This window comes from Plasmopara halstedii (assembly GCF_900000015.1).
Source record: "Plasmopara halstedii genome assembly, contig: Scaffold_614, whole genome shotgun sequence".
In the NCBI taxonomy this organism is placed as follows: Eukaryota; Oomycota; class Peronosporomycetes; order Peronosporales; family Peronosporaceae; genus Plasmopara; species Plasmopara halstedii.
The window spans coordinates 1,139,737-1,157,853 of NW_020187532.1; the positions used below are offsets into that span (position 1 = coordinate 1,139,737).

The window sequence follows — 18,117 nt, forward strand, 5'->3', positions numbered from 1 at the left end:
CGTGCAGCGGGGCTGCCGTAGCAAAACGCTTGAGGAAGCGTCTTTAGGTCACCGACCTTTCTTTCTTCATAAGAACCAAGTAATAGTGCAGCGGATAGCAATCAGCTGCCTCTAAAGCTACTTAAAAGTCTTAACCAAGCCTTCTGTTCAAAATCGGAACCGGGTTTTATTTATATTATTATCCTAAAGCTAAAAGTTTAAATTTTACTATATATATCGAAAAATCTAAATACTTCCATAACTACTGCCTACCTAGCCCCGTACCGTATTCTTGCTGAGTGTGTGGTCACATAACGTGTGACACCCCCCTGTTATTAGGGTTCGTGTAGCCCCGTTACAGTATAATGTGACTAATCGCTCTGCAACTGCAAAGTACATATATCGAGCCAATTCCACCAGTACTAAATGTATAATATTGACATCTCTCATACAATATTTTTTTCATCTTCTAATGTGCGGGTAGCCGGAGTTCTAATACTTATTTTAATAATTACCCCAAGTGCTTGTGTGCTGCCGCAATTTGTGAATGGGGCTCTAGTAAGGTATCATTATAATCTAAACTTAATTTCAAATATGAGCAAGTGTAGAATAATCTTGCGCGGCAACAATGCATAGACAAAAGTTGCTGATTTCAAATTTGGTTGATATATTACCCAGAACAGCAAAAAGAACACACATACCATTTCATATTTTTTTAGTCTAATACTAGTCATTTTTGACATATTTGGAATTTAATGGAAATGTCCTTCCATCACGCATTCGAAAGCTGGGGCTATGAACCGGCAAAAACCAATACAGAAATTCGCGAGACGTGCCAAAAACTTCCTGAAAATTTCGCACAATTCCGACATTGTAGTAATTGATGTAGTCGGGATCATCTCGCTTCTCGCAGTACTCAAGCGTGCTAAAGTTATTAATTACGAAATACAAATGCATGAGATAGAAGCACGCCAATGCCAAACCTAATACAGCGCTGCCGAAAAACACGCTAATAGTCTGTCAAATTGCAGAACACACGATGTCGGCAACAAGTAACGAGGCATAATCTACTTCCAATACAACCTGCAAGTGCGGATTAAACAGTCCTAGTTTGCCAAAGAAGTAAAGCGTGCCAGCTCGATCCAAACTCTCAGCTAATACGTAACGGAAGAGCAAACTGCTCTGATATAAACATGTCGACGCACTCCAACCCAGAAATAATATAAAAAACTTATAATTAAAGTAGCCGATACACCTACGACACGTCAGTAAGGTTACATACAACATGTCGCAAAGTATCCATTCACTAAAGATCTTGTACGTACTTGTTAATGTAGATGCAGTGGTGGTCCATTTTTAGCACACAGCGTCTACATGTACTACAATGATGAGCCCGATCGGGTTTGAGTGTGCGGCACTTACGACACGTGCGGATAGCACCGTTCATCTTGGTTTCAACCAACACATCATTAGGATCAGCTCCTGGTAACTTAAGCTCATGAAGCTTTTCTTTAGTCAGCGTGTGCTGCGGCAAGAATGAATCGCTTGAGCGTAGAGTCTGCGTCAGCGACCAGCACAACAAGAACGTCATGGTATTAAAGACCAGTAGCTCCGAGATCGACGCGCCGGCTTTAAGCACGCGACTGTGCGCAAAAATCATGAACGAAGTATACAGATACAATATCACTCCAATGATCACGCTTGGCAGCACGAAACGAAGCGGCGTGGGTGTACGCCACTCGCAGCAGCAACCCATCGGTTCAAGTGGCTTATAATAAATTACATACTGTGCGCCACATTAGATTTCTAGTTCAAAACAACAATTATTGTATTGTGCTCAAAACGTCGTGAAGGAAGGATCACATCTCCATTAAAGAAAGAAGTTGGCGCGATGGTGGTGATCGCACCTACACCCGATATACAGCTCCAGCGTACGTCATACGACGATTTAAATGCAGCTTTAGTGATCACGCAACAACCACCTGATACTTGGTACAAGGATCAATACGGTCGTAAGGCAACATTTGAGCTCAAAGTAGAGCGCACAATGAAATTTTGCACGCAGTGCGTAAGACAGCGTCTTTTGACTGTTCAATTGCTGTACGAAACTGGGTAAGTAGAACTTGAGAATTAAAGTTTGCAAAGGAGTTGCCTGATGGATCTTGTTGCTTAGTAAAGTGGTAGAGAAGCAGGAAATACTACACATCATGTCTGGACAATGTCTTGATACAAAAAATCAGAGTACGCTAGCAATGCGTATTGCAGAGGTGTCAAAGAATCACTTGAATCGGGTAAGCTAATGGTTATGATTGTGGCTTGTAAGAATTACCCAGTAACGAGAAAAAATGTTATTGGGCTGCAGCGATTTCGAATAAAACTTACAGCACCCACTTGCACCAATAATTGTAAGTTTGAAACATCAGTTGTGTCTAGGCCAATTCTTGTGCTATCGAAAAAGAAAAAGCGTCCAGGAAAGCATAATAAAGAGACGGATACGCTATCAGCTAATGCAAAAAAGATCAAAAGAATGCCAAAGCGAAGAAAGTCACATGACTCGCTTGATACTTTAGAAACGGCTACGATTATCGATAATGTAGAGGTAAAGCTAAAGCCTTCATTACGCACAGCGAACGCAACAGCCCCATTTACTCCCGAAACGCCGAATTTGAGTTTGTGGGCCAATGCAGCGTTTGATTTGCTATACAAATTGCAGTGGCAGCGCGACGTCGCGAGCAAAAACGACAATCGGAATGCGAAGCTCAAGGATTTGCTTGTCACGAGGTTGTCCAGAACGTACAAATGCCCTTCGTGTCTTGAAACGTACGGACAAATACCAATGCATCGCGAAGATTGTGATTTAAAGCTACTTCTGGAGCAAAATGGTGAGCTAGTACTCTATCCTTAGCTAAAGACTTTGAACTGAAGCATGTTCTTATAGAGACTGAGACGACAACAAGTGACGTTGTTCCCAAAAACCTTTCATCTTCTCACACACTTCTTTGGTCATCCGACGCGCTTTTGAATTGGCCAATTCAGACGAAGACGTTACATACACAGACAAATGTTAATAAATGTATCCTGCCACCGTATCAAAAGGAGCACGAAGTGATCGATATACAAGCACCTGTCCATAAAGACATTTTAGCAGCTTCAAATGCGTCTTTTCACGTCCATTCTTGGAATGACTGTGCGTCGATATCCAAGCTATTTCACAGGTACAGTAATGCTCATGTTCAGAAACAAGTATTACATCAATCACTCTTGTTCTACTGTTGTAACAGCACTTCATATGGTGACATAAAGCCATTCAAGTCAGAAAGTACCCCCGCTGTTCATCGGAGTGGGGTGTTGCCGCCTGTAAGCACACTTTCGTGTAATTTTTCAAGTCTTTGCAGCGCGACAAAAATGCAACAAACTGATATTGACAGCTCTCTACCATCTCAACGACTCTCAGTATTACTTGCAGTGTCGAAAGGCTTGTCTGTTCCTGCAGTCGATCTTTTCCGAGAGAGTGAAGCGGCATTGCGTAATGACGGCAGTATCGTCTGTTCAATGAGTTCAATGAATTTGAGTGAATTCTTTCGACCAAATTTAGAGAATCAAGCACTCAATGGCATGCAATTCCCCTTGTCAGCTATGCTATCGCCTGGTGGGATTGAGAATTGCGAAAAAAATGTTCAAATGGTTTTGGTGCACGACTTCCAAGGCTGCGGATTTCCAGCCTTGGACATCGCTTTGAATCTCGTGGGATTCTATCAGCTTTTGACTGAAACAGTACGTTGTTTTGTACGTTTGGTTTGCGCCTTTGTGTGTATAAGTGTTGCTTATATCATCCTTGTAGTGTATTAAACCAGCTGATTTGAGCTTCACACCTCACATATTCTCACTGCCCGAAGAAATGCTACAAGAATTGGAAGGCACAATCGCAGAATGGACAAGTAATTCAACACATTGTATCCAGCGAGATGTAACCCATAATGAGGCAGAGGTATCTTTAGCGAAGTTGAAAAGTGCAGTGCTTCAGAGGATACGAAAGTAATAGTCGGAGAATGCTACAAAAATTACAGATGAAAACATTTGGCAGCTGTACGAGAATCATTTTCTTAGCAAGATCTCACGTCTCCACCTCTTGAGGAGTCATTACTTTCGATCTTGGATGTATTTTATTAAATCCTGGACCAGAGAGTTATGTCAACCACAGATACCGGCAATTAAGAAATTTTGCTTAGATTGACGGTTATTGATCACGCTCATCGTTTTTGTTGCGAGACTCTTCATCAATACTGGTACACGTTATTGTGTTCTCAACAGCTACTTTCAAATTCATCTCCTTGTATAATCTATCTCTTCAATATATTTCTTCATGTCTTAGTCGTTAAGAGCTTCGTTTGAAGCCTTATATCCTTCATCAGTCTGAATGAAGGTGTTTTGATCGCGACTTGTTATCTTTTTGTATTCCTAGTTAAGAAATTTGCTTATGACTTGTTGGAATGAATTTGCCAAAGAATCGCTACTAGCAGCATCCTGACTAATAAGTTGGACTGCATGGATCTTAAGATTCAGTCTCCATATCAGTGTTAAAACTGCAGTAGCTTCACGTAAATTTAGTAATAAATACTACCGCATGGTTGGTTGCTGTCTCCATGTTCAAATGAAGGTGACAAACAATTTCAAGAGCAATGAATCGATAAAGCGATGAATCGATAAAGCGATGCCCATAGGTGCTACGATAGCAAGCCAGCATCAATGACACAATCAAGGCCGCCATCACAGCGATTATAACCGAAATGAGCGTGGTTATTTCAGATGAAAGCACATCCGACCGTTAAAATGAGTTCCGTTTCGCTGAAAATGATCGTGTTGTGGTTACCATAGTCAAGAGAATGAACAGTCTTGTTGAGAAAAGAGTAATACCTGCTTTTTGAATGGCTCCATTGTATCTTTTTTGAATGAACAATACCGTCCAAGTGACTGCATCTCAGCATCAGCGACAAAATCTTCCATGGTTTCGATCACGGTACTGCCATCCGCCCTATACCAACCTAGTGCTCGTCTCATAGTACCTGATCGGTCCGTAGCTAATGCATATGTAGCTCTATTGCATCAAGCGTGCTTATAATGAATAGTGAATTTGTTTGCAAGGTAGCATCACGTCATTTTTGACTAAAGCCAGTCGGCTGTAACTTGGAAATCCCACGTTCATAAACTTTCATAATTGTTTTTTTATCAATTCGGCAACCTCAACCAGATTTCAGTCATGGTACATCCAAATGCGCCGCTCGTATCTGATTTGGCTGTAAAAGCACAGGAAGCCAATGCGCAGTTCCTGTTAAAAAAATCTTTTTGACGATACAAAGTGTTGCACAACGCTGAAGCATCTACGCTTAATTGACATGAAAAGTCTGGGCAATCAATCGATTGACGAGTGACATTTGTACTCACTGTTGCGACGATACTTAACGCCACCAGTGTACTGACCGAAATGTTTACGGACGAGTCATTATATCATTCCATCTCGACATTTTTATGCGTGTAACCTACATCCATTTAAGCACAATCACCGCTTCTCGAGCAGTGATTCCATGGACATTCGAATATGAATTCGCGTTGAGGTGGAATACGATGGAGCTGATTAGTGGTATCGACGGTGTTGGGTATGGAGTTTTCATTGAGCGCCATGACGGCCAGCTCGTGCGTTTGATTCTTAAAATCGATTACGTTACGTGTATGGTCACAAAGAATCGGTGAGCTGCTTCCAGTCGTGCTACACGCAAACAATGGAATAGAAGGCGCCTTATTCTACTGCGCATGCGGTCGGCAAGATGACGTTGTTGCCGTCAAACTGAGCTAATTTTTTAAGGTAGTCTGTGAATGTCGAACCAGAGTCTAATAGTCAATAGTTGCTAGGCCGTCAATTCCCAATGGTGAGATATGCAGGTTCTGCGGAATACAGTGGCTGTTGCAATCGATATGGAAGGCACTACGAAGCTGTGTGACCTCCTAAAAAAACTTATGTTCTGAATGGCCTGTACTATAGAGAGCGTCTCACTCCGTTGATCCGGGAGCTGGCTCGAGAGTCGACAAATACTCACAACATACGTCAAGTTATGAAAAAATGTTCGTGAGGAGCTAACGTAACATCAAAGATTTTGTGCTTGTTTTTGTTCCTATCGATCGCCTGTTTGCACATATTAGACATAATAAGACGTCGATAGCAAGGACGGATGATTTCGTGCATTTGCAATTCCATGTAGCGTTGCTTTCACACTTTATCTGAATTCTTTTCTCGAGCACTCACGCCGTCTGATAACATCATCAAAAATTATCTAAAACCAGGATTTTTATCTTGGTCGTAACTGCATTGGTCTTCATATACATTTATATATTTATACGCCGAATTTCGAACGCTGACATCGATGGAGGAGACTACACCTCCTCGAGATGCCGCAGAGCAGACCACTCTAGCACCTCCAACGCCGACGGCTTCTACATCTCACAAGTTGAGCGTGTACTCGCGGCTGTACGACCCCAAATCGTACACAGGTGTATACAAAAAACGCTTTGAAGACGAATGCAATGACCTCTCGGAGCTTGTCGTGCACGACCTATCGAATACCACACGTACGAATCTCAATCACGACGTAAGTCGTACAAAGCAGCGAATGACGTAAGTCATTGCAAGCGCTGGAGTCTCTTGAGATTTAGTACTTAGTGCAAACTTGTGCATGACAGGTCGATTCCGAACATTGTCAACAGTAGCTCCCTAAGGAATTGTGCTGCTCCCTCTACGATAATTGCTCCGGTCATTAATCCAACGTCCACATCTCCTGTGAAGGAGAAGATTTATGGAGACCCGAACGACCCTCATACACTTTTGAAAACAGTGTTTCATTATTACTGTCGCTTCGGAAGGACTGGTCCAAAAGGACTTGGCGAAAAGACTCTTGGTACGTCGCCGCGCTGAATATTTACAATCAAAGAGCACTTTGATGCAACGTTGCGCTTTTTCTTGCTAGATAACTCGAATTTTGTCAAGCTGTGCCGTGACTGTCCTGATCTGCTTGACGATTTATTTGGTCAAACAGACGTGGATCTTATTTTTGTAAAAGTTAAGAAGAAGGGTGAGCGCCGAATCAATTACACGCGATTTCTGGACGCTCTTGGCATGATCGCCGTTCAAAAATATGGAGATATGGTAATGTTATCATCATTTTAAGTTATAGCGCAGTTTGAATAGTTTATCGTGACTATTTTCCCTATGCAGCCACTTGAGGCGTCAGTGCCAAAGCTATTGGAGGCACATCTCGCACACTTACATTGTCTACTTGAATTTACTGACGGCAAGACGGTGCGTAACTACATCAAATCGTTCAATTTGCATATAAAACCCAATGTGTCACCATGTGAATCTTGCAGGTCCAGGCCGTGTGGCAGAATCGAACACATCACAATGAAAAAAATATAGTAGACGAAGTGTCTCCACCTGTGTGCCAGATTGGACGACAAGTAGACGACACCATTACCGATCAAACATTTTCTTAGCGGATCCGGTAATAAATAAATTGTACTAAATAAATTGATTTTCTAAAAAAATCAAAAGACGTTAAGTATTTCCAATGTTCTTTCCGTCGCTTACAAATCCAAGTCAATTCCATTAAGACCCAAGACATGAGCTCCTCGACTTTCGGCGATTTGCGTCTATTACCTGTAGACTACCGCCGTCAAGTGGCAAAAGAACTGGCTGCCTTTTTCCACACTTTTTACCGCTTTGGTGCTGCTTCTAATAAATTCAATTTAAGCGATGAAGCGTACTTGAATTTCCTACACAATGTTCTCTTGGGCTCCATGTGTATCGGAGCCGTCGTCTTCCTCGTACTAAGCGTAATTGTTGTGCGCCGCACCGTTCTGCATATTCGAAGCGGTACTAAAAGTCTCATCGAGAGCGTATTATGCTACGTATGGTTTCATTTGATCCGCATGCTAACACGTTTATTGTTTTGTTCGTGCGTGATTAGCATTTGTTCGACGCACATCGATGGATTCCACGTCTGCAGAGTTAATGGCAGTTGGATTGTTAACATTTTTGGCTATGAGTGCCTTAGGTGGACTCCTAGGTGAAGCTCAGGTGGATTACAGCGCTAGCGTTGTGCTAGATACTATGACAAACACGAGTAACATGTTTCAAGACGCCCAAGATCTCACGACTCAAAGTCTCCAGACTTGCAACGCTTTGCGTCTAAATGCTGACAACATGATCACGTCATTCAACGACAGTCAATTGCCACCTGATGCCTTTCAGATGTCAGTCGAAGCATTAAGACTCGTGCACGCTTCAAAGGACTTGTGGAACCAAACGGATGCGCTTATGCCCAAAAACTACTCGAATATAGCCAAGAATTGGGAATTCAGCTACTTTGTTCTCAAATCGTCGACTAATGGTGCCATTTTGGCTGTAGCACTCGCCAGTTTTCTCTCAATTGCGTCTGTTGGATGGGCCATGGTGTCGCCACTACGTGTTTCTATCTTGATCATCCTGAGTGTTGTACCCATCTCCCATACACTCATTGGAGCCTATTTGTCGTCAACGCTCATGACGGCAGATTTTTGTGCTGCGCCAATGAACAACACTTTGGGACTGATTGGCTTGACGCCCATTACAAGTTATTATGTCGAGTGTCCCGCAAATGCATCGTTACCTTTTGCCGACGCGATGGCAAGTGTTCGACAGACTGCATTCGATGTGACAGTGCTGCAACGCAAGCTAGAGCGCAATATGACGCACCAGGGAGAGATTGGTCAACGTATAAAGCGCGAGTTTCTAGATCCTATTGGTAAGCAATTGGTCAGCGTGGACGACTGGATGGGAGAGTTTGCTGAGCTGCAAACTTGCAAGAACGTTTCACATGCGTTCGAACTCGCAACTTCTTCATTTTGTGAATATGGAATGCTTGGCTTCTTTTCTATGTGGGTGCATCAGATTCTGTTATGCCTTCTTCTTTTTGTGTCCGTCGTGACCTCTGTACTGGTCTACGAGCGTGTACACATTCGCGATATTCGTATGGATGTACGCTACCAGCTCGTATCAAGCTACGAAGAGGACGATATGGAACATGTTTACTTGTCGGCGGACTAAGTCGAGTGAGAAGAAGCTTTTACGTTGCATATATGTTGAATTAATTTACTTTTCACTTACCAGCATGATCAAGTATAATTCAATTCTTACAACTGCCTAATCATGAGGTATCGAGCTAAAAGCATAGTGATGATTGTATGTTTTGATGCGTGCATCAGTAAACCTGGGGCTTATAAGGTTTTGAAATGCGAATCAAGCTCTGTTCGAATAGACCACCTTTGCAGTATAAAAAGCTCATTTCGGATAATATTTAACGGCGCAACATCCACCGAGAAGCTCTACATCATTTTGCTTCCGATGCTCATGAAATTTAAAGTTGTAGTATAGTGCCGTACTTGATATTAATCATTACAGAATCAGTACGACCGTAATATTTCCAAGTGATGATGTAGGCACAGAGAAGTTACTGACCAGTTAGTATGGGAAACAAGTACCACGTAAAATAATCAAAAGCCCCGTAGGCATGTGGTGTAACAGGACACGTATCGAAATGAATTACACTATTGTCCTTTGGCTAAACGCAAAGCTCGCAAGTACCAAAGTATTAGGGTGATGGGGACTTAGTAAAGTTTATGAGAGACGTGGGTGCTTATTAATACAAAGAAATCTGGATATATGAAATACCAGTTTATGCTTAACCTAATTTTTTCTATATGTCATGTTGATAGCAAACTGGGTTGCTAGATGCTCTCGATCTCGCACTTGGGTGGAGCACACAAGCCCATTCTCTCTGCGTCAGAAATACAAATTTGTTGAGTCAAGCTTTCTGCACGGCAAACCCATCGCACTTGGTAGCACCTGTCTTCGATTCGACAACCGAGGTTTACTAGTATGACGATGGAATCGAGTTATCCAACTATTTGTTCTTGGAACATTTGGGCACGCTTGATAAGCTCTATATTTTAGCTGGCGCCGAGGAGATTACATAACTGGCGACACAGGGGTCGGAGGGCGATAATCGCTCGTCTGACAGCGTTCTCCAGATCTATATATGCAGCTTCCACGCTTCCACGAACGTCTCAAAAAGGCATCGTCGAAGCCTGAAGCACAACCGGGTCCAGCCGTATGGCCACATATGCTTATCGTCAATCCATTTAGGGGTACGGACACGAAAAAAGCAAGATGGCCATTAAAATAATCATGCCACAGACAGAGCATCAACGTTCTGCGCTGTCGGTGCTCACAGTGGGAGTCCACGCGATAGGGTGGATTTTTTGCGGTGTACCTCTACAACAAGATTTTCTCAATATGAGAAGTGCTGAAGTGGAAAAAGTCGCCGATGTGTTTGCCACTCTATCAGGAATACCATCTGCAATAACATTTTTATCTGCCCTTTCGTAAGGTGGAGTTAAGCGAAGTATAGTTAAAAATTGGAGGAATAGCAACAGACCACCTTTTGGAGAAAGTGCCATCTCACGGACGGCCTTCAATTAGGCGCAGACCTTCCGCGGGATCCACCCAACCTTTCACTAGGATGTGGTGGGATCATTTAGTGCGAAATTGAATGCCCCTATTCTGATTTCAGTAGGGGTGGAAAGCCCTAGGAGCGTGCCACATCAGCCAAGTTGTAAGGATAGAGATCTCTACACTGCTGAGCAGCCCCGCGGCGCTTACAGATTAAACACACGTAGGAGAAAAAGCCATCTGCACCCCGCGTGCTTCCTCTCTTCCTCGGCCGTAGGGTACATATGACCGTGCTCCCACGCAGGGTTGTTCGACACACCCCGCACGAAAAAATACTGAAAGCGCAGGGTGGTTTACAGCGAAAGCATTGAATGGATTATACCTCGTAGAAGTTGCGGCCGACGGAAGTCAACCTTAAAAGGAGTGACTTTCTCTGAGGGACGCGGAAATGATAGCCCAATTTTGTTGGGGTTTGATTCTGTGTCCCGGGTGTTGAAAGAAAGGTTCTGATTGACTTCAAAGCGTCGTGCATTTACTACGAAGCTCGATTGTCAAGAAGCGTAATCATGACGCGGTGGAATTGGGCATACCAAATACGAATGCAATATGAATGCGTCATGCGACGAGAAGCCTTGTAAAAAGGTAACAAAAGATATGCTGAATCTTCCAAAAAAGATAAAAGACTTTGACAGCGTGGAATGCTGTTTTGTCTTGGATCTGCATTTGATACAGAATCTCATCCTAGGTATGACGTGGCTGGAACGTCACGAGGTCACGAGCTATTAATCGACTGAAAGGCCAAAGTGATAGGTGTCGCGCCCTCTCTCTGTTAAAGCTTTGGTAATTTACGAAAACATTTCTACCAGAAAGCAGAAGCACTCTTGGCGAGAGCACGTCTGCGATATTTTTCGAAAAAGGTATTATGTTATCCAAGATCATTATTTTATCCATGATCATTAGTAATGTTGATGTTATGTGCCGTTGGCATAACCCAAAAGGCCCAATAGCTGTGGTCTCAGGATGAGACAACAAAGAGGGGTGATCCTGTATCGCGGTCTCCAGAGTGTGCCTTTGTTAAAAGGAAAGTAACAAATATGTCGTATATCCCAGTCCCTATTATGGTATGATGTGGGACTGTATCGAACAGCTGTTAGCTGGTGTCCTTAATTCCAGGACCTGTAAAAAATAGAAGTGAATGTTGTTTTAAGGTATCTAGTGCCCGAATTGGCTAAGTAGAACGGCGGCCTCATGTCACGAGTAAAAGTATTAGATTCGGAAGATAAAAACGCGGTACTGATGAATGAGCAATACCGTACCAGAGGCAAAGGCGAACCGTGGGGCAGTGAATTTTCTCGGGCAAGTGTTGAAAATCAACATTCAATCATGAGGACGAGCGACCGTGTGATTGCAAATCTTCTCACGTCTCTTATCAAGCTTAATCTGGTTGCAAGAATCGTAAGCCGGTGAAGTCACCGAAGTTGCACGTTATAACAAAGGTAAATACAGTGTGGTTCCTCCACATGCATACCTGACATGATCTCAAATCTTCTTTGTGGTACAGAATGCCGGTTCCTATTTGGGGAATTGTACCGGTGACGAGACCGTGCCTCTGTCCATTGAAGTGGGTGGCCTCGGCTACTTCTGCTGAGCACTTCCCACGGTAATTGCAGCTCAAGATTTTCAAAGTTCAAGCTCAGAAAACCCAAATTCTTGTATTAGTTCAAGCTGAGGTTCAATATTAGCTCATCCCTAATTGTACAGATCAGATTCATAGGAACCGAAGGTTTCAATTGTCAAACCTCTAGGAATCCGTGTTATTTGTTGTATGTAACTCTTTAAATCATTAACTCAATTTTGTTCAGGTACAAATTTTCCTCCAAGGCCTCAAGTCATTCGTTTTCTCTCTAAGTCAGGACTGTCTTTCTCTCTCCAATTCGCAATCGCTTCCTCGTTGCACAGGCGTACGTGTTGTGTTCAAGGTACTGTTGGAAACAGCGTCCCCACACCCTGGTAGCACTTCGAGCGGTCCTTCCAACGACAGTCAATTTTGGATTGACGACGCAGCTAATTTGCACGTCGCGCATATCAGTTTGAGCCATACTCCTGCTCTTGTCAAAGCGACATGTAGGGAGTTAAATGTCATTCGGCCCATCAGTACCACAACCTGAGGTGGATGAAGTAGAATTTTTTTCATTTGTCTTCACATGAGTCGATGACACTCGAGCAGATCCGAGGAGTCATCGGAGAAGCTGCTGTAATCCGCTTACAACTGTCGCCTTCTCTGAATGTCCAGAAAAACGCTGCCGTCAGTTTCATGCATCATGAGACTATGGGCTCTTGGAAGCAGGTCGCAACACCAGCTTCTTCTTACAGAACCATACCTCTGCAGCCGAACGTGTCTTCGATTGGTGGTGGAAAGAACAAGCCTCTTTTACGACGGTTTGTCGAGCTGGATGCAGCAATCACTGCAAGAAACGTATGAGACCCTATGAAGCAAGTGTTGTTCGCAATATCCCACCATGCGCGTCGTGCGAAGGGTTGGGCGTATGGTAAAAATTTAGCCGATCTAAAGTGCTTCCCAGCTACGAGCACATCAAGACCAAGCTAAAGAAGGCGTTTGAACAACCACAGAGTTAATTTCGTGCCTGTGCTCAGTTCTTGAAGCTTCGTCAAGCTCATTTACAATCTACATTCGCATAAGAGCCTACTCGTTAAGTAGTATCTATCGAGCATTGATGGTGAGCCAATTGACGCTTCAAGACAGTTGTAATAATCATGGCCGGTTCGACGGATAAGCCGATCCGATATCAACAGCTTTGTAAGTACTTGAAGACGCTGGACGGCGTCATCAATCGTACGATGCAAAGCGAATTTAACATCAAGCAAGACAAGCTCCATGGATTCGTACCAAGCCAAGAGCATCAGCCCACTGCTACATGCGATAGTCCATTGGCCAATGGGGGTCTCGTACAAAACGACGCCTTGATATGATTGGCCCCGCAACGATGACAAGTGATTCCGTTGCGGGGGAGCTAGGTCATATTGCTTGGAATTGCAGAGTACGCTCGCCGAGTCGGCAACAGACACAGGGTGCTCGTTCGGATAATTGCGGACGTTGTGAAGGTTATCAGTTCGAGCGGGAAAAATACGGGAACGAACAGTAGGGGGCGGAGGTCCCGTGCAGGTCAGACGCAACACGTGTGGCATAGCTTAATGATATGGGAATCGAGGAATCTGAGAACTCAGATATCGCTTTGTTGAAGCGCGAGCTTACACACCTGCTTCGCTATGTCTTAACCCGATGATTGCTGTAGCACACCACCGACCCACTCGACAATCAGCGCGAAGTTTGCCTGAAGATGAGGATCTATGTCAAGAAAAGTGCTAGAGCGACATAATATCTCTTTGGTTAAGCATTTCAATAGAGAGGATCCATATTGCTAGGTGAGCGCTATGTACTGGAGGTATCACACTCATAGTTGGAAAAGCACAAATGTGCCTTATGTAAAACATGTACGCTGGTTACCCTCCCGTGCGCGGCGGTACCTTTGGCCAGTCTGCCAGTTTTCGGTAGAGTGTTGACCTTCAATGACTATGAAGTATTTTTTTGCTTTCCCAAAAATATCGCCTTGTAATACGGTACGGTGGTTTTGCGAACAGTTTGAGCAAGATAGATCATCTGAATGTCGTCGGCGTAGTGTGAATGGTGATGATTGTTCGTGCACAAACTATTTCGCCAACATGGCTTGCCAGTGGTAATTGTGTCAGATTGAGATCCGCGCTTTGCAGCAAATTCTAGTGAGCTTTGTTTAAGTTGTAAGAAACCCGATTGGACATGTTGACCGCCGACAATTTGGCAAAAGATATTACGGCAAGAGCGATAATTCTGTGATGATGGATGTCGTCAATAACGCTTAATCGGATAAATTGGAGTGATGGAGCGTTAGCCTCTACTCATTAAAATTGCATTAAATAACACAGGTCATGCCAGCATATATTCGACTCCATTTGACATCTATAGTCAAGGTAGATTCTTTTCAGACCACCACAAAGCGGTCTGGCCTTAGTGGTGGGGTGATCAATCCAGTTTATCTTATTGATTCTAGCCCGAAGACATATGAGGCAGAATTAGTGATTTTAATATCAATTAGATTGAGCGTCATGCATAGGATGAATGACGCTTTGTCTGAGAGCTAAGCCAATCAGAACTTTAAGCCGAAGTCAGAGACAGACCAAACCTACGAGTGTGTTGTGAGAAAAAAGTTAATCGGTGTGTAAGGAGCTAAGACACAGTTGCGATCAGTCACATTATCACAATAATAGCAAAAAATTAATAGAGAACCACGCTTAGCATTATCAAGAAAAATGCAAATACAAAAAAAAATTGCGTGATCGTGGGTACTGAGTCCGTTTGACGATATACCTCTTACGACCCATTGAATGTGAATAGCCCTGTTGCTGACGAAGCAGCGTTTCTATCGTTCCTGTTTATGAGCTATGGTGCGGACAGAGCAGAATATCTGTCATCCGCTGTAGCTGAACTACCCTCTGCTTCAAAACAGTGGAGCGGCTCTTAACTTATGGTGGTGCCTCGAGCCAGGTGGTACGATAGCAAAATCCGAGATCTGACTCACGACAGTTTCGGACGCATCATGAAATCGACGATAGTCAGCGTGCCGACACTGCAGAGAGATCTCACGAGGTCCGTTCGTGAGAGGGTCAACCTTTACGGGTACTGCTTGATGAATAAAGGTCGATTCATTTATATATGAAGGTTTTGATGGCCAGACGGGTACCCAAGGCTATACTAGACCCGGTGGAGTGGATGAAATACATTTCTACGAAGGCCACGGAAGTTCGAGGTCCCTTTAGGTAAAAAAAACTAATGTCATCGCTACTTGCGACCTGACGCGCCCTCCGCCATCATATCTTTTGTTTAAGAGATAATGTCGCCCGTCGCAACTCGATTCTTACTAGTGGGTGGGAGGAACCTGGTACTGAATTCGAGACTTTCGATAGCTGTTGCAGCTATCCCATGGAGATAAGGAGGGCTGTCAGCAGCAGGTACTGCGGGTGAGGAAAAATAGCGTTGACGTCCCTTTCGTGGTTTGTACTCCACAAAGTCAATCATTTGATGACGCTCTAGATAGACGCCCGCTTCATGAAATTTGGCTTAAAAAAAACTTGATGTAGGTGTGATAGCGCGTTTAATTCAACCATTGCGGAAACAGTATCAAGTCAAATTACATCGTTCATGAAAGGTGTAGCCGCCGCTGTTCTAAACACACATGGTTCTAGGATTGAATACCTGTGTTAATTTTGCTTTTGGTACAAGCAAGAGACTTGTACAAATAAATACGCAAGGGTTTTGCATTAGCGGGGCGAGCAAATTTAGACGGGGAGAACATAATGACAACAAGTCTCTTTGAGCAAAGTCGGTGTGACTCCTGCGCTTGCAATTAAGCAATTTGAGATGCCTTGATCAGGTGATGGTAAGCTAGATATTATTACTTGCTACACGGGGGTGGTCGCAAAACTTTCTACCGTGGCAAAAGGGCCATGATTTCGGAGCTCATTCAAAAAGGATGCCAAGCGTGGTGGTTACCCGTGACATTTTTGCCGGCTTTTGTCTTCCCTGACGGGTGGGCAAGAACTTCGATCGTACTCGCTCGTTTCCTGACCCCTTCAAGACTTACTTTAGCTTTAATTTACTGAGCGAGGCAAGTCGACCCGGGGATAGGTACTTAAACACATCTTGTTCCATCCACTTAGAAGACACAGCCCTTGCACGAAGAATCACAGATTCCGCGTTCGCAAACGCATAGAGATTGGATTTGTAAACTTCATTAGTAGTGAAACCAAGAGCCTTTAATATAACTGAGAGATGCGTAAGCTCAGTGACATATATTTAGTGCAGCGGGGCTGCCGTAGCTTAGCGCTTGAGGAAGCGTACTTTAGGTCACCAATCTTTCGTTCTTTACAAGATCCAATACGAGTGTAGCGGATCGCAATCGCTAACTCCAAGAGTAGTGACTACCTCAACCAAGAATAATAAACTTTCCGGTTTAAATTCAAGACTGATTTTTATTTATTTTTATCTGCGGCTAAACTGCCTAACTTTAAATGTAGATTTTACTAAATATTCAAATTAAATCTAAATACATGTATAACTACTGGCTACCTAGCCACATACCGTATTCTTGTTTGGGTGCAGTGACATCTCGTGTGATACACAACCCTGTTACCAGGGTACGTGTATACCCTCCCCCATTAAGATTGAGAACATTTACAATTCCAATCGACTATTACCTCAATGAGGCTGCGTGTCCGCTAGACACTGCAACTTGTCGAAACGACTTCCGTGCTCAATGGGCCCTGTGACCACGATACGGAAGTCACCAAGTCTCGCTGGTTCTGACAGCGAGCACGGGGCGAGCCCAAATTCGTCTCCTGCACGTAGTGCTATGTCCGACAGTGCGTTCGCGGCACCGGGGGATGTACATTCTAGGCTCGATGAGCACGAGGTTCGCGCTTTGCGCACGCTATCAATGACGAGTGACCTCGTTGAGGATGTGGGGTGGTCGACTATGAGTCTGACACTCCTTTTCCCGCATGGGATGACGAGGAAGGCGAGCTGCGCCAGCGGCGTGATACGAGCCCTGCTCGTGCCTTGCGGTCCCCATGTCCGTTCCCTGAGTTCTCGTCAACCGAGGAACGTGGTGTAATCACCAATGACCTCGACACGGAACAGAGGCGTCAGCTTGAAGCTGCCTATAAGGCGGCTATAAAGCGCGCCCATCCACGGCCGGTCATTGACCCTCGCTTCCGCCCTGCGGATCCCGCTGTGCAAGCGTAGGTCGCGGTAACTCGATCGTTACGCGTCCACATCATCGGGCTTCCGACCAGAACGAAAGTGAACTTGCCACACTGAGAGTTCCTCGAGCTCGTTTCTTGGTCCCGCAAGAAATTCCGTTAGATGTTTATCGCACTCGTCTACGTGCTCAACGAGGTGCTTCTCGTGTACCCGCAATGCGGACGATGCCTGTAGTGCTCGCCCCTGGCAAAAGGGCTGCGGATGACGAAGCGCTCTTTAAGCGATGGGTGCAACGGCACCGGAAACTTCCTTCACTGTATAACCTACAGTTGAGCCACAAGGAAGTTGACGTGCGTGTGGAGCGACACCTCCGATGTGAATTAGCCAGACTCAAGGCACGCCGTCGACTTCTTTAGGACTGTCGCCCTGCGACGTATGGGTTAATCCCTAATGCTTCTGCTAGCTCTGTGTCTTTGACCGCAAGAGATCAAGGCCACTGCTTGAGCTCAGCTCAAGGCCCTTCTACTTCCGTGACTATTGCCAGGAAGCGCGGGCGTCTGTTGACGCGGGACGTCCTGATCTTTCCAATCAAAAGCGTCCACGGCGACTGGGCAATCTTGCCAAAGTGGCGCCTCAAACTCTCACGAATTTTCGGAGTCGGATATCCCTGTCACTTCACCGGATATTGGATTTGACCCTGGTGACGATGTCGTCCCTCAAGGTGTTCCACGTGATAGTGGACGTCTCCGTTCTCATCGAGAAGAGTCGGTGGCGGGCGGTGACGACC

At 44.4% G+C, this 18,117-nt stretch overlaps 6 protein-coding genes across 6 annotated transcripts; 4 read left to right on the forward strand and 2 right to left on the reverse strand.

The window, feature by feature from the left end:
• Nucleotides 1-705: 705 nt before the first annotated feature.
• Nucleotides 706-1,735, reverse strand: PHALS_12255 (zinc finger protein; the record flags this gene model as incomplete). The annotated part of the gene is made up of 3 exons (XM_024727767.1): nucleotides 706-996; nucleotides 1,063-1,234; nucleotides 1,305-1,735. 3 exons carry the CDS (start codon nucleotides 1,733-1,735, stop codon nucleotides 706-708), a joined length of 894 nt encoding a protein of 297 aa, XP_024578312.1.
• A 135-nt stretch (nucleotides 1,736-1,870) lies between these two features.
• PHALS_12256 (uncharacterized protein) lies at nucleotides 1,871-4,018 on the forward strand (the record flags this gene model as incomplete). The annotated part of the gene is made up of 6 exons (XM_024727768.1): nucleotides 1,871-2,091; nucleotides 2,153-2,270; nucleotides 2,342-2,861; nucleotides 2,918-3,194; nucleotides 3,261-3,753; nucleotides 3,821-4,018. 6 exons carry the CDS (start codon nucleotides 1,871-1,873, stop codon nucleotides 4,016-4,018), a joined length of 1,827 nt encoding a protein of 608 aa, XP_024578313.1.
• PHALS_14581 (uncharacterized protein) lies at nucleotides 4,019-6,363 on the reverse strand. The gene has a single exon (XM_036407503.1). It carries the CDS (start codon nucleotides 5,035-5,037, stop codon nucleotides 4,855-4,857), a length of 183 nt encoding a protein of 60 aa, XP_036263200.1. The 5' UTR covers nucleotides 5,038-6,363; the 3' UTR covers nucleotides 4,019-4,854.
• Nucleotides 6,364-6,395: 32 nt separating this feature from the next.
• Nucleotides 6,396-7,521, forward strand: PHALS_12257 (dead deah box rna helicase; the record flags this gene model as incomplete). The annotated part of the gene is made up of 5 exons (XM_024727771.1): nucleotides 6,396-6,646; nucleotides 6,712-6,926; nucleotides 6,996-7,174; nucleotides 7,244-7,327; nucleotides 7,396-7,521. 5 exons carry the CDS (start codon nucleotides 6,396-6,398, stop codon nucleotides 7,519-7,521), a joined length of 855 nt encoding a protein of 284 aa, XP_024578315.1.
• A 126-nt stretch (nucleotides 7,522-7,647) lies between these two features.
• PHALS_12258 (Tweety) lies at nucleotides 7,648-9,112 on the forward strand (the record flags this gene model as incomplete). Its single annotated transcript, XM_024727772.1, has 2 exons — nucleotides 7,648-7,900; nucleotides 7,995-9,112. 2 exons carry the CDS (start codon nucleotides 7,648-7,650, stop codon nucleotides 9,110-9,112), a joined length of 1,371 nt encoding a protein of 456 aa, XP_024578316.1.
• Nucleotides 9,113-10,234: 1,122 nt separating this feature from the next.
• On the forward strand, nucleotides 10,235-10,475 carry PHALS_12259 (uncharacterized protein; the record flags this gene model as incomplete). The annotated part of the gene is made up of 2 exons (XM_024727773.1): nucleotides 10,235-10,393; nucleotides 10,455-10,475. 2 exons carry the CDS (start codon nucleotides 10,235-10,237, stop codon nucleotides 10,473-10,475), a joined length of 180 nt encoding a protein of 59 aa, XP_024578317.1.
• Between the last annotated feature and the right edge of the window lie 7,642 nt (nucleotides 10,476-18,117).

Excerpts from the sequence above, each read along its gene's own strand:
- PHALS_14581 (XM_036407503.1), bottom strand. The coding sequence starts at position 5,037 with ATGAGACGAGCACTAGGTTGGTATAGGGCGGATGGCAGTACCGTGATC.